Source organism: Anomaloglossus baeobatrachus, chromosome 5, assembly GCF_048569485.1.
Source record: "Anomaloglossus baeobatrachus isolate aAnoBae1 chromosome 5, aAnoBae1.hap1, whole genome shotgun sequence".
Classification (NCBI taxonomy): domain Eukaryota; kingdom Metazoa; phylum Chordata; class Amphibia; order Anura; family Aromobatidae; genus Anomaloglossus; species Anomaloglossus baeobatrachus.
In genome coordinates, this window is record NC_134357.1 from 528,755,728 (window position 1) to 528,771,350 (window position 15,623).

Consider the following 15,623-nt stretch of genomic DNA (forward strand, 5'->3'; position numbering starts at 1 on the left):
TGGATGTGGTTTTGAGCAGTATGAGGGGTGCAGTTTTTAGATTGGTGTCATGTTTGGGTATTTTCTGTCACCTGGGCCTCTCAAAGTCACTTGAAATGTGATGTGGTCTCTAAAAAAATGTTTTTGTGTGTAAATTTTGTTGGAAAAATTAGAAACCGCAGATAAACTTTGAACCCTTCTACCTTCCTAGCCAAAAAAAAAAGTTAGTTTTCAAATATTTTTCAAATATTGCACTGATGTAAAGTAGACATGTGGGAAATGTTGCTTATGAACTATTTTGTGAGACATAACTTTAAGGTGTAAGGGTATAAAAATTAAAAGTTTGTAAAGTGGAAATTTTTTGCCAAGTTTCTAATTTTTTCCCATATAAAACACAAAAGTAATCATCCAATGAAGTCCAATATGTCATGAAATAACAGTCTCAAAATCACTGGGATCTGTTGAGCGTTTCAGAGTTATTAGCTCATAAAGTGACACTAGTCAGATTTCTAAAAGTTGGCCTAGTCATTAAAGTTAGAATTTGCTTGGACACCAAGGGGTCAAGGATATGTGCACTTTTTAATTTTTTTTCTAGGCAAGCTACTTAAGAAAATTCCCGGTTGTCTTTTTCCTTAGGTGGCATTACGGATGGTTTTCCGTCATTTTTTTTTAAAGCGTTCCAGAGTCATAACCTCACAAAGTGACACTGACACTGGTCAGAATTGAAAAAAAATGGCCTGGTCGTAAAGGTGGAAATAGGCTGAGTTGTGAAGGGGTTAAACAACATTTTTCTTTTGGACCAAAGCATTTTTAAAGTGACTGATGGCTCTACAATACCAGTCAAATGTGTGGACACACCTGTTCATACAACGCTTTATTATAATATGCACATTGTAGATCCTGAAGATGGCAAACAAAACCCCACAAAGATCAGCATATGGAAACAATGAGTAAAGAATCGGGTGTGAACCAGTCCAGAACATGTGTTATACCATAAAGTTCTAAATGTACTTTTCTTTTACTCTGATGATCACTTTACATCCCCTTGTCATTCTCACAAGTAGCTTCATCAGGTGTCACCAGAAATTACTTTACAACAGTCTTGAATGAGTTCCTGGAGATGCTGAGCACTTTTTGGTTACTTTACCTTCACTCTGTATCCAACTCATCCCAAACCAACTCAGTTGGGTTGAGATTGGGTGATTGTGGAGGTCATGTTATCTGATGCAGCCTCTCACCCACTCCTTCTTGGTCACATAGCCATTAGAAAGCCTGGAGTATTTTTTATTTCATTCTTTTATTTCAAAACAGATAATGGTCACACTAAGTGCAAATGCAGTGCATTAAATAAGTATTGAAAACAGCACCAATTTTCTAAGTAAATATATTGGTATTAATTTCTAACCAGATGTCGGTAACATCCCATCCAATCCACACAGGCAAAGAAATAAAGCTATAAATGTTCATAAGTTTAGTGATTTGTAATAATGAGAAATGACTCATTTGAAATGAAAAAGTATTGAATAAGCTTACTAAAATGTATTTAATACTTAGTTCAAAAGCCTTTTTTGGAGATGACTGCTTTAATCTGCCTTGTATATGGAGAAGCTAGTTGCATGCATTGCTCAGGGGTGATTTTCGTCCATTCTTCCACACAAACACTCTTCAAATCCTGAACGTTCCATGGGCTCCTTCTATGAACTATGAGCTTTAGTTGATTCTATACATTTTCTATTGGATTCAGGTCAGGTAATTGGCTGGCCCATTCTACCATTCTAGCTGCTTTATTTTTTTTCTCTGAAACTGAGAGTTTCCTTGGCTGTGTGTTTGGGATCATTGTCTTGCTGAAATGGCCACTGTTGTTTTATCTTCATAATCCTGGTAGATGGCAGTAGATTTTTATCAAGAATGTCTTGGTATATTTGTCCATTCATATTTCTTTCAGTGATACAAAGCTTGCCGATGCCATATGCTGAAAAACAGCCCCACACCATGATGTGTCCACCTCTAAAATTTACTTTTGGTATGGTGTTTTGGGGGTGATGTGCAGTGCCCTTTGTCCTCCAAACATGGTTTATATTAAGAGATCCAAAGAGTTCAATTTTGGTCTCATTTGACTATAGTCTCCCAGTATTTCACAGGCTTGTCTAAATGTTGTTGAACAAACTTCAAATGCGATTCAACATGCTTTTTGTTCAGCAATAGAATCTTGTGTAACGAGGGTACATACAGGCCATGGAGGTTGAGTGCATTTCTTTTTTATATTTTGAAATAATTGTACCTGCTTTTTCCAGGTTTTTCTATAGCTCTTCACAGGTGTTGCTTGGCTCTTTGACAGCTCTTCTGATAATTCTGTTCACTCCCCTGTCTGACCTCTTAAGGGAAGCACCTGGTTGTGGCTGGTTTATCGTGAAATGATGTTCTTTACAGTTCTGGATTATGGCCCCAACAGTGTGCACTGGAACCTTCGGTAGTTTAGAAATTCTTCTGCAACCAATGCCATCAGTATGTTTTGGCAACAATAAGGTTGTGAAGGTCTTGAGACTACTCATTGGTTTTACCCATCATGAGAGGTTTCTTGTATGGCACCTTAGTAAAGAGACACCTTTTATATAGGCCATCACTTGAACCAGTCAATATTATTTTCACTAAGTGGCAGAATTGCTTTGATAGATTTCAGCTGGCATCATGACTTTCCACGGTTTTTGCACTTCTCTTTCTTGTGTTCAGTACTTTTTATCTGTGTAATTTTTCATTATTACAAATACCTGAATTTCTGAATATCTATGGTTTGATTTTTTTTTTAATTTGTGTGTATTGAATGGGTTGTTATTAACATCTCGTGAGAAATGTCAATGCCACCTTTAGAAATATATTTACTTAGAAAATGTATCTATGCGTGGGTTTAAATTTATTGTTTGTACTTTTGGTAATAATTTTGTATTGTTCCGTATTATTTTTATATAGGAGATTTTGTTTCTTTTTTTTTTTTACATGCTTATTGAATGTAAATATTATATGTCTATCTGAGCTTCGAGTGAGGAGCAATACGCATGCCTGAGGACGTGGTGTGTCCCTGAAACGTTGTATTAAGTTGGCGTTTTGTTCTACACATTAAAACTTTTTCCGCTATCTGCAGTATTCACCGATATTACAGAGTTATGGCGCTTGTAAGAATCGTTTTCAAAAAAGCTATTATGATTGCCTGTTTTGGGTGAATATAAAATATTCAATTTTTTACACTTACGTAATGTCTGCACTCAGAAGATAGACATAGAGTATTGATTAAAAAATATTTACCGCTTGGTGGTGTTCTTGTTGGTGACTAACTTGAAACCATAGGCACTTTCTAGAAATTAGCACGTAGTGTATGTTGCACAGTGAAAATTGAAAATATGCCATGTTAGTGGCCAATACGTAGTGACCAGATTACGGGAGACACATACACCGTAATTTAAGTGGGTTATTCCTGCTTTAGCAATGCCAAAAATGTGGACACCAACTGTGATTGGGCACACTGCAAAGCTCAGAGAAGGAGGGACATTTGGCCTTAAGAGTGCAGATTTTGTTGTGTTGGTTTATGGAAGATATGTTGCTTTTCATGAGCTATTGGGCAACAGATTTATGTGGACACCCTCTATTTTTGTTTGATAAATGAATGTCTTTAAATGGAACAAGTAGCGTCTGTGCTGCATTCTATAAAGGTGCATGTTAGCCCCATACTCGCCCTGTACACCCCTCAAATATTGAAAATCTCCCACGCTGTGGGTCCGGTCCAATGGGCATCCTTGGTTGCGGCTCCTGTTCCTCCTCTCCATGCTGATCTCCATCATCTGCTGATGATTAACGGGATGACGCCTCCTGCTCGATACATGGCGCCGGGCAAAATCTCTCTCCTGTGCACAGATATTGCTGGCTCACCCGGGTGCACATCATGCTGCCCTACTGCCGGCAGAGCCGGATACATAGGTGCACCTGCACAAACTGATGAAGTCTCTGCGCAGGCTCGAGACGTAGCCTGCGCAGAGACTTTCCCAGTTTCCTCATGCGCACCTATGTATTCGGCACTGCCTGCAGAGCAAAGTGTGCCTGCATGAGCCTGCAATGTCTCTGCGCAGGTGCGAGATTTAGCCCAGGTACGCGGATGACACAGGAAGTGTCATCCACATCAATCATGAGCAGAGGACGGCGATCTGCAGGAGGAACAGGAACCACAACCGAGGACACCTATCGGACCAGACCCAAGGATTGCCATACAGAGAGGGAGATTTTCAAAAGGTATTTGTGAGGTGTACAGGGGGAATCAGGGGATAATATCATGTACATGTAAAGAGGAAAGTTCCCCTAGCCAAGAAAGCTCCTCTATAAATATTGAACAAAATTAGGAGATAATAAATCCCCTAAGGAACCAAAAACTTGCAATAAAATAATGTTACTGATATAATAAAATGTATAGAATAAAAAAGTACAGAAATAACATATAAGGAACCTGAGGAACTGTAAAAATATTGTAGTCTGCCAGACTGTCAAATATAACACCATTCAAGTTGAAGAACAAACTTCATCAAATCTCCACAAAACAAGAGGGTAAGGTGACTGTTAATAAAGTGACCAATAAATATGCACAAAATACAATACTGGGTACATAAACTACCCTATAAAGTGCTAGATGCTGCAGCAACACAACTTTATAAAAATAAAGAAATTTTACAGGTTGCACTATCACATTATGGCCACAGGGTGGCAGCATTACTCTCTTAACATGACTCACAATGAGAGCTGAATTACATACCGTAGTACATACACCACCATTAAGATGAAGGTAGAGACTACGTGGGCATAACCTAGTCAGTTATACAATTTATGCATCTCATCAATAGGTAAATGGGACATGGTAAGGAGTAGAACTTACTTAGGTACTGCCAGAGTGATGAATAAACCTCAGATCCCTCCAACCTGACGTACGTTTCACTTCCTGCTTTTTCAGGGGTGTGTAGTTTTTTTTCCTATACATTTTATTATGATAGCAATAAAATTATTTTATTCCAAATTTTTGGTTCCTTTTCTTAAGAGATATATTATCTCTAATTTTGTTGAAAAAACTGGTGACAGGTTCCCTTTAATGGAGGCTTGTATTTTTGTGAGATGATTAGGCTTTTATTGATCTAATTTGGGGTTCTTTATTTCTTTATGAATTTTTATTCCAATATTTTGTAGGCAGAATGAACAAAACAACTCAAACATCTTGCTTTACTGGTCCTTGCTTTGAATGGAAGTCTACTGCTGTGTTTTCTAACTGTTTTTTTTGCTTAAAAAAAAATTGAATTGTTACAGAACTTGCATTTTCTAAGTACATTTTATATAGAAAAATTGTAAGAATATAATTTTTAAGGATTATTTATTCAAAATAGTAATTGGTTTTATTCTTGGCAGATGACTGTACCAGGAGATCAGAGGGACAGCCGACATCTTCTATTTTTAAATCAGATGACTTTAATATCACACAACATACAATTGAGATGAATGCCATTATTCCAGATTTACCATCATCCCTTCACAGCAAAGATCTATCATCTGATCCTTTTAAACAGGTCCTACCTTCTGATTTTTTAGAGGTTATTAAGAAAAATAAAAGTCACAATGGGGTAGAGAGTGGGAAAAATTTCAACCAGAAAATGGATCTTGTTAAACATGAAAGAATTCACCCAGTGGAAAAGCCATTTTTTTCAGTATCTGGACAATGTTTTGAAAAGAAATCCACTATGGTTAAACACCAGAGTACTCCTGAAGGGGAAAAGCCATTTTTATGTTCCGAATGCGGGAAATGTTTTACACAGAAATCATATCTTTCTTCACATCATAAAACTCACACAGGGGAGAAGCCATTTTCATGTTCAGTATGTGGGAAATGTTATGTACATAAATCAAATCTTGTACTACACCAGAGAAGTCACACAGGGGAGAAACCATATTCATGTTCAGAATGTGGGAAACGTTTTGCAGATAAACCACATCTTGTTTTACACCAGAGAACTCACACAGGGGAGAAGCCATTTTCATGTTTAGAATGTGGAAAATGTTTTTCAGACAAATCAAATCTTGTTAGACACCAGAAAATACATACAAGGGAGACCTCTTTTCCTTGTTCAGTATGTGGTAAATGTTTTGCACATAAATTTCATCTTGTTACACATCTGAGAAGACACAGAGGGGAGAAGCCATATTCATGTTCAGAATGTGGGAAATGTTTTGCAGACAAATCAAATCTTGTTAGACATCAGAAAGTTCACACGGTGGAGTAACCATTTGAATGTTCAGAATGTTGGAAATGTTTTAAATGTTATCTTCTTGAGCATTAAAAATCTCACAGGATAAACCATTATACCTAGAAAGTGAGCAGGTTTACCTTAAATATCATATTTTGTTGATCTTTAAACACAAATTCACATGGAGAGAAGCAATGTATTTAAATTAGAAATTGTACAAGAAACCATGTAACAGAGATAATCAAAATATAGACAAATAAATTACAAACTGAAAGTAATTTAGAAATTGTGTAATGAGTGTATCAGGGGTACTTCTCACATAGCGAGATCGCTGCTGAGTCACAGGTTTTGTGACGTACCAGTGACCTCCATCAGCGATCTCGCTGTGTGTGACACTGAAGGGGGCTTTACATGCAACGATATCGCTAAGAATATGTCGTCGGGGTCACGGAATTCGTGACGCACATCCGGCATCGTTAGCGACGTCGTTGCGTGTCACACCTAGAGCGAGCGTTAACGATCATAAATACTCACCTAATCGTTGATCGTTGACACGTCGTTCATTTTCAAAAAAATCGTTGCTGGATGCAGGTTGTTCGTCGTTCCTGAGGCAGCACACATCACTACGTGTGACACCCCAGGAACGACGAACAACAACGTACCTGCGTTCTGCCGGCAACGAGGTGGGCGTGTCGTTAATGCGGCTGGTCTCCGCCCCTCCGCTTCTATTGGACGCCTGCTGTGTTACGTCGCTGTGACGCCGCACAAACCGCCCCCTTAGAAAAGAGGCTGTTCGCCGGCCACAGCGACGTCGTTAGGAAGGTATGTGTGACGGTTACTAGCGATTTTGTTCGCCACGAGCAGCGTTTTGCCCGTGACGCACAAACGACGGGGTCAGGTGCTTTCACGAGCGACATCGCTAGCGATGTCATTGTGTGTAAAGCCCCCTCTAGCAGCAACCTGGCCCCTGCTGTGAAATCGCTGATCGTTACACACTGTTCTGGTTCATTTTTAGGTCGTCGGGCTCCCGCAGGGCAGCACGCATCGGTGTGTTTGACACCTTAACCAACCACCTCGTTCGCGACTCACATAGGCGTGCATCTTCGTTGTTTTCCGCGCCCTCTCTGTTCCGATTGGTGATTGCTACTGCATTCGAATTGGCCGCTTCCATGCTCTGTTCTGGCTTGTAGATCGTAGTACATTTAGAGGGCCGAATTCAGTTGTCCCGGACCGCGTGTAGCAGCAGATCGTAATACAGTCCATTCTGCATCGGGACTCTAGGCTGGACAAGGATGGAAGCGCTATTATATTGTCTTCTCTAAAGGCAAGGCCACCCAGTCACAACGCAGTTACGACCACCAGTCGGAGCAGAGGGGGCGCTTAAAAGGCAATGTAGATGCACGCCTATGTTACTAATCAAGATTTGAATCGTGCTGTGTGACAGGGTCCCAGCGACCGCTGTATCATTTCTGCGTCGTTGGGAAGATCTGACTGTTTGACTTGACAGCTCACTAGCGACCCTGTAGCGACGTACCAGCGATCCTGACCAGGTCATATCGTGGTCGGAATCACTGGTACGTTGTTTAGTGTGACGGTAACCTCACGGCCTGATGGGATCTTGGGGTTATCTGGGATCAGAAGGTCACACTGTATAATTGATTTCAGATCCTCTTAGTGCCCATTCATCATTTACCCTGAGTTGGAGCTTATTTAATTAGATCCGGTGCTGAAGGGGGGGGTTCAGCCATGGGTAGTGACTGGATGAGATTGCCACTAGTCAACACCACTAAAGGCCCAGTCACACTAAACAACTTACCAGCGATCCCAACAACGATACAACCTGATAGGGATCGCTGGTAAGTTGCTAGGAGGTTGCTGGTGAGCTGTCACACTAAGCAACGCTCCAGCGATCCCACCAGCAACCTGACCTGGCAGGGATCACTGGAGCGTCGCTACATGGGTTGCTGTCACACAGGCTGGTGAGCTGTCACACAGGCAGATCTCACCAGCAACCTGTGACCAGCCCCCAGCCAGCAGCGCCGCTGCGCTTGGTAACTAAGGTAAATATCGGGTAACCAACCCGATATTTACCTTGGTTACCAGCGCACACCGCTTAGCGCTGGCTCCCTGCACACCTAGCCACAGTACACATCGGTTAATTACCCGATGTGTACTCTGCTACGTGTGCAGGCAGCAGGAGCCGGCTTCTGCGGACGTTGGTAACCACGGTAAACATCGGGTAACCAAGAAGCCCTTACCTTGGTTACCGGATATTTACCTTCGTTACCAGCGTTCGCCACTCTCACACTGCCAGTGCCGGCTCCCTGTTCCCTGCACTCCTAGCCACAGTACACATCGGGTTAATTAGCCAATGTGTACTTCAGCTACGTGTGCAGAGAGCAGGAAGCCTGCACTGGCAGTGTGAGAGCGGCAGACACTGGTAACGAAGGTAAATATCGGGTAGCCAAGGTAAGGGCTTCTTGGTTACCCGATGTTTACCGTGGTTACCAGCGTCCGCAGAAGCCGGCTCCTGCTGCCTGCACTTTTAGTTGTTGCTCTGTCGCTGTCACACACAGCGATGTGTGCTTCACAGCGGGAGAGCAACAACTAAAAAATGGTCCAGGACATTCAGGAACAACCAGCGACCTCACAGCAGGGGCCAGGTTGTTGCTGGATGTCACACACAGCAACATCGCTAGCAAAATCGCTCCTACGTCACAAAAGTTGTTCCTTTGCAGCGATGTTGCTAGCGATGTTGCTTAGTGTGACGTGGCCTTAAGACCTAAAGAACACACAGGGAAAACAAACAGGGGAGTGCAAACAGACAGCTTATCTGCAAGATGAATTTGAGAGAATAACAGCATCATACAGCAATGTGTTATGACAGGAGATTTCAAGCCGACTGCTTGCTGCCTAGACAGCATAGGCGTAAACTCTATCACTGGCAACAAACCAAGGGGAAATGCAGGTATATATAGACATCGGGAGTGGGAGTGAGCTGAACTGCCAAGATATCTGCTGGGTTCAAAAGGTAAGGAGTCAACCCTAACAAGGAAGATGCATATAACTCCTTTCACACTAAGAAAGAAGGAATAGAATATCAAGGAGCAGTTTGTGCACCACAGGGTTGTCTGTCAACTGTTGGATGGGATGCATGAAACGAACAACCAACCTTGTGGCATTCACATCCAATGCATATTGGACGCACATCGCATCCTCTCCTCTAGTCCGTAACTTCTCCAGTGTTCCATGTATTGAAGGGAACAACGTAGAAAGCAAGAATCAATAATCTTAACTATTTGGAATTCCAAATTACCATCAACCATGACCAGGGACGACTTCAAAGGTACAACATACTTCTTGAGCAGTAATCTGTAGAAGACATGATGGATCTTAAGAGCCTAAGGTAACTCCAGACAAAACGCCACTGGGTTAGTGATGGCGATAACTTTATAATGACCAATATACCTAGGGCCCAGCTTCCTGGAAGGAACTTTCAACTTAATATTCCTAGTAGATAACCACACTCAGTCATTCACGCCTAGGTCTGGACCTGGCAAGTGTCTTCTATCAGCCATACATTTGTATCTGTCCCTCATAAGCTTCAAATTATTCTGAACCCCTTGCCATACAGAAGAGAGCAATGAGGCAAAGCGCTCCTCTTTAGGAAACCCCAAAGCCAGCCTGCCACTAAAGGTGCCAAACTGCGGATGAAAACATATCCCTTGTAGACTGTGAGCTCTCGCGGGCAGGGACCTCTATCCTCCTGTACCAGTCTGTTCCTTGTATTGTTTATGATTATTGTACTTGTGCCTATTATGTATACCCCTTTCACATGTAAAGCGCCATGGAATAAATGGCGCTATAATAATAATAAATAATAATAATAACATGGACCAAAAAATGGTGACTTACTAGTAGACTCTTGGTGACAATTGTTTATAGCGTATTCGGCCAACGATAAATAAGATGCCCAAATTTTTCTAGTTCTCAACAAAACACCTATGGTAAGTTTCCAAAATTTTGATTGATAGATTTGGTCTGGCCATTCAACTGAGGAGAAAAACAACTGAACCCTCAGACAAGCACAAAAATCTTTCCAAAATATGGAAGTAAACTGGGTTCTTCGATCTAAGACCACACCAGAAGGAACCCCTTGAAACTTCAGAATTTTATTGATTAACACCTGAGCTAGAGTCTTGGCTTTCAGTAGTGCTGGTAATGCGATGAAATATACTGAACCTATCCATAACTACCAAAACCATAGTCTTCCCTGAAGACAAAGGTAGGTCAGTAATGGAATCCATAGATAAATGCAACCATGGTCTACTAGTGGTAGCCAAAGGTAGGAGAGATCCAGATGGACAAGTATGCATCCCTTTGGAACGTGTGCAAGTACTGCAAGCAGACAGTCCATCACATCTTGATACAACCTCGGCCACCAAAAACGACGAGAAAGAAGGCCCAAGGTTGCTTTACTACCTCGATGGCCAGTAAGTGCGGTATTGTGATGCTTCCGAAATGAGGAGACATAAATAACCCCCCTGAAGGGCAGGAGCCCGGGGTGTTTTCCTGAGCCTCCAACACCTGCCCCTCCTAGATTTGGGTACAAGGCAAAACCAGATGAAAATGCAGGTAAGGTCTCTGTAGAGACCGCAGAGAGGGATGTGTTCAGGCAGTAGTGGAAACAGTAATCTTCCCACTCCACAATTTCCATGAATTGCTAATCCATTACATGATTATGGTTCACCAACAAGGATAGCCTCAGTGCAATAGGAGTGGGAAGGCCCTACAAGACATAACAGGAAATGATCTCATAATGCAGGGTTCTTACCCTCAGTCTTATATCGTGTACAATCTGCTTAAAGGTAAGGTGTCAGTTTTTTATTTTTGTATTAATAATAGTGATTATGAAATAAAGTATTTTTAATACAAAATTAAACTCAATGTTTATTTAGTTTTTATTTAATTCTAGTTTTTCTGAAGAACTGAGGGCTGCCATCATGGATTTGGTGTTACCTCCTTTATGGCAGCCCCCTGGGCATAGAGGACAGTGGTTGGAATCCGACCCCATTTAGTAACATTAGACAAGGCGTCTGCTGTGAAATGGACGCGCCCCCTGGGCTGTCCAGATCACAGCAGAGGGAGGAGATCAGTACCATCTTTGTGGAGCACACAACGTGTGCACTTTCCCCCTGTCACCCGCCGGGATGGATGGGGTGAGTGTCGGCGCCGGGCAACGGTGATTGCACCGTTACTGATCCTGGCGCGCTGCTCCCCACTCTGCTGTTCACCCCCCGCACTCGTCGCGACCCCCAGTCCCACACTCTGCCGCGGACCCCCTCCCCTGCACTCGACCGCGACCCCCGCCCCCGCACACTGCCACGGACCCCCCTCCCCGCATGTGCTCACCTCAGGTCTCCGCTGCTCGTACTGTGATGTCTTACAGGACAGGCTGCCGAGGCGCAGGTCTGAGGTGAGTGCATGCGACATTGGAATACAGTCAGCGAGCTGAGCGAGGTATTGGGAAACCAGTCAATAGGCAGTGTGAGGCATTGGGAAACAGTCAGTAGGCAGTGTGGGGGCATTTGGGATACAATGTGGCCTGGGATACAGTGGAACACTATGCAGCTGTCCTTGGTGACACTTTAGACATATTAGGATCACTCTGTGGCCACCAACAAAATGGCTCTGCACTGTGATCCTAAACTTCTTTCTCTTATCCTTTTGGAAACACCCAGATTGGGAGGGGAAGGTGACATCACACACAGGAGAGCAGATTCTGCCCACTTTTACTGCAGCTGTAATGTGAGCTGTTTCTACAGTACTTCTACAGTCGGATTTCAGCAGCTGCTCGCCCTAGTGTTTAAGAGTGGAATATATCAAACTCTAAAAAAAAAAGTCATATTTTTCTCAATTAAAAACAAATATTATTATTTAAACATAACATTAAAACATTAATACTTTAAATTTTTTCAGTTATTGAATTTTTTTTTAACAAAACCTTCCCTATAAGGCATCCCTGAGCAAGTGGCGCTGAGTTGATGGCAAAATGGATATTGGTTTAGTGAAACGGAACTGACCATCAGGATTTGCACCTATAAATTAAAAACACACCCCGCCTGTTCACCCAACCAAGGGTGAGTCCCAGATGCACCTCTTTGCTTAGGAACCGAGGTTTTACCTCAGTTCTTTCTTACCAAAAAATAAACACTTTTTTTTTTACGACGGATATCAGTGGAATCATACAAACGAGTAGCTCTCCCTAAATGGGCTCCTCCAAACCCATGAGTGATGGTTCACATGACAAAAGGTTCTAAGAGTTATGTCATTTCATTTGCTATAAGTTGCCCATCTATGAAATTCCAATACAATAAAGGCGGCGTCACACGCAACGATATATCGTGCGATCGCATTAGCAATCGCCCCCGTCGTTTGTGCATCACTGGCAATTAGTTGCCCGTGGCGCACAAAATCGTCAACCCCCGTCACACGTACTTACCTCCCTAAAGACGTCGCTGTGGGCGGCGAACATCCTCTTCCTGAAGGGGGTGGGACGTTCCGCGTCACAACGACGTCACAGCAGCCGCCCAATAGAAGCGGAGGGGCGGAGATGAGCGGGACGTAACATCCTGCCCACCTCCCTCCTTCCGCATTGTCGGCGGCCACAGGTAAGCTGCAGGTCGTCGTTTCCGAGGTGTCACACGTAGTGATGTGTGCTGCCTCGGGAACAATGAACAACCTGCGTCCTCTACAATCAATGATATTTTAAAAAGGAGCGACGTGTCAACGATGGACGATAAGGTGAGTATTTTCCATCGTTAACGGTTGTTCCTTGCTGTCACACGCAACGACGTCGCTAACGATGCCGGATGTGCGTCACGTAATCCGTGACCCCGGCGATATATCGTAGATCCGTCGTTGCATGTGACGGGGCCTTAAGTATCTGCTGACCGATCTCCCTGTTAAAAGTAACGCAGCCTGGACAGAATGTCAAAAATTGTCTCTTTCCTCAAAAAAACCTGTCTGGGAGAGCAATCTTGGACTCAAGCTGGACCTGCTTGCCTGTAGAATCTCCGAAGGCTGGAGTATGTGATTGTTGCTGCTGCTCAACAGCTGGCCGAAGGTCTGCTACCTCCAGAGACAGACCCAAAAAGCTGTTCAGTCAGAACAGTGACAGGATTTTTTTTTGTTTTTTTGGGGGGGGCTGGTCAGTGGCCTAGCACCTGCTTTTGCCGATCGGGGCGGTTGTCAAATTTGCCGTCCTCCTCCGTTGGCCATCGATAATCCAGAAACCTTCAAAAAGCCGGAAAGCCATCAAAATATTTATTTTTCATAGAACTACAATCAAATTTGGATTTCTTTGTGCGACGCGAACCCAGCTCGCATTGGGCGTGGTTAACCTCTTACTATGAATGGAATTTAAAGATGTTAAAGAATGCAACTGCAGATGGCCCTTTTCTATAAACTAATATGTAAATTATATGCAGCCCAAGGTCAAGCATGGGTGGCAAATCTTACTTAGCCTTTTATTACTTAGCTCTTTATTTCTTCTATATTTTTCTATTTTCTATTTTTTACCTCCAAAAAGCCGCTTCCCTGACACGTGCCGACCGGGGTGGACCGCCCCCTCCACCCCCCCTTTGCTACGCCACTGGGGCCTGTGATAATGTCACACTAGGTATGGGGGGGACACCAGATGAATGGCAAAAGCAGTGGGGGAGGGAAACCCTGTCTCTAGGAAGATGGGGACAACCTTGTAAAATCTACCTCTGTCCCCTGGCTCCCTGACATACCTAGATAGGTTTCGCACCTACAGTTGAATTCAGAATTTTACATACATTATTTAAAAAGATACAAATGCATGTTTTTCTCACTATCTGACATGAAATCAGTATAAATATTTCCTGTTTTAGGTCAATTAGGATTACCAAAATTATTTATATTTGCCAAATGGAGAGCGGGAGAGAGAGAGGGAGAGAGAGAGAATATGTTATAAGGCATCTTTATTAATTTCTGCAAAGTCAAAACAATATGGATGCTTCTGATAGGTTTACTGGCAACATCTGAGTTAATTAGAGACACACCTGTGGATGTATTTTAATGCACACCTGAAACGCACTGCTTCTTTGAGTAGTATCATGATAAAGTCAAAAGAAATCAGCCAATATCTCAGGAAGGGAATTGTGGATTTGCACAAGTCTGGTTCATCCTTGGGTGCAATATGTGCAAATAGGCCCTTGGTAGTGACCGTAAGGGATGAGCACTAGTCAACCCCACTTAGGCTATGTGCCCACGGGAGATTGCACCTGCGGATACAGGTTTCCCGCAGCTGCTGGCCGGAATCCGCAGTTATTCATTGCTGCGGGATTCCAGCGAAATATCTGCAGTAAACCTGCGGACATTTGTGCGACTTACCTGTGGAATTCCCACCCCGTATCTTCATAGTGGAGGACCGGGAATTCCGCAGATATTTCCGCATGAATAATTGACATGCAGTTACGTGCGGCTGCATATTCCGCAGCCGCACATACCGCACCATTGATACAGCACTCCCCAAATCCCGTAGGATAACGTGGGGAGTGTCTGTACTTGCTAGAGCCTGTTTCACCAACAAGAGATACATATATAAAGGCAAAATATTACTATGACCATTTTTTCTACACTGTAGATGCAGGCAATGAGATTAGTACTCTGATAAACCATCCAAAATTATATCAAATGTGTTTAGAAATAAAGAAAAAACATACATAATTTACAAATTTGTTGTGCCATTTTTGCCCACTCTCTTTTTTAAGGCAATGAATAGATTAAAATCTGCAAAACAAAAAAAAAAAACAACATGTAAAAAGCAGCAAATCTGCACATATCCTAACATCACACTGAGCTATTAGGAAATCTGAGTACAGGTTGTAATTTGTAGTTTATTGGTTGTAATTTGTAGTTTACAAGTAGAAAAAGATCTTTACACCTCCAGGAGCAAAAAGTAACAATGCACTGACATGTGTACTCATTTATACTTAGCACTGAACCTTCTGCAATCCAAAGTGCATATACTCAAGAATAAAAGTCTCCCAGTTATTTTTCATATTTTAAAATTCCCATACTTATATTTACCTATTTGTAACGCCCGTACCGGTGTCCCCACACTGTCCTGCCAATATCCCCTGGTGGGGATGACTCACCCACCCCAGGGCTATGGGACACCCGGTGCCGGGCCGGACTAGTCCGGAGGGTCGTCAGTGGTGGCTGGGCCCGACTCCGTACCCTGGTGGGGTCAATTAATATGACTGGTGACTTGGGGGTGATTAAAGTTAGTATTCGTGACGCCACCTGTGGTTTGCGGCTATTAAGCCGCCGCTGCTGTATGAGGCCTCC

At 42.9% G+C, this 15,623-nt stretch overlaps 1 protein-coding gene across 1 annotated transcript in view; it reads left to right on the forward strand.

Annotated features, from left to right (window-relative positions):
* The window catches only part of LOC142312157 (uncharacterized), a 228,838-nt gene that overhangs the window by 34,616 nt on the left and 178,599 nt on the right, over positions 1–15,623 (forward strand). The window contains exon 6 of the mRNA XM_075351059.1: positions 5,413–5,570. Within this exon, the coding sequence (XP_075207174.1) occupies positions 5,413–5,570 (158 nt within the window). The remainder of the gene's footprint in view (positions 1–5,412; positions 5,571–15,623) is intronic.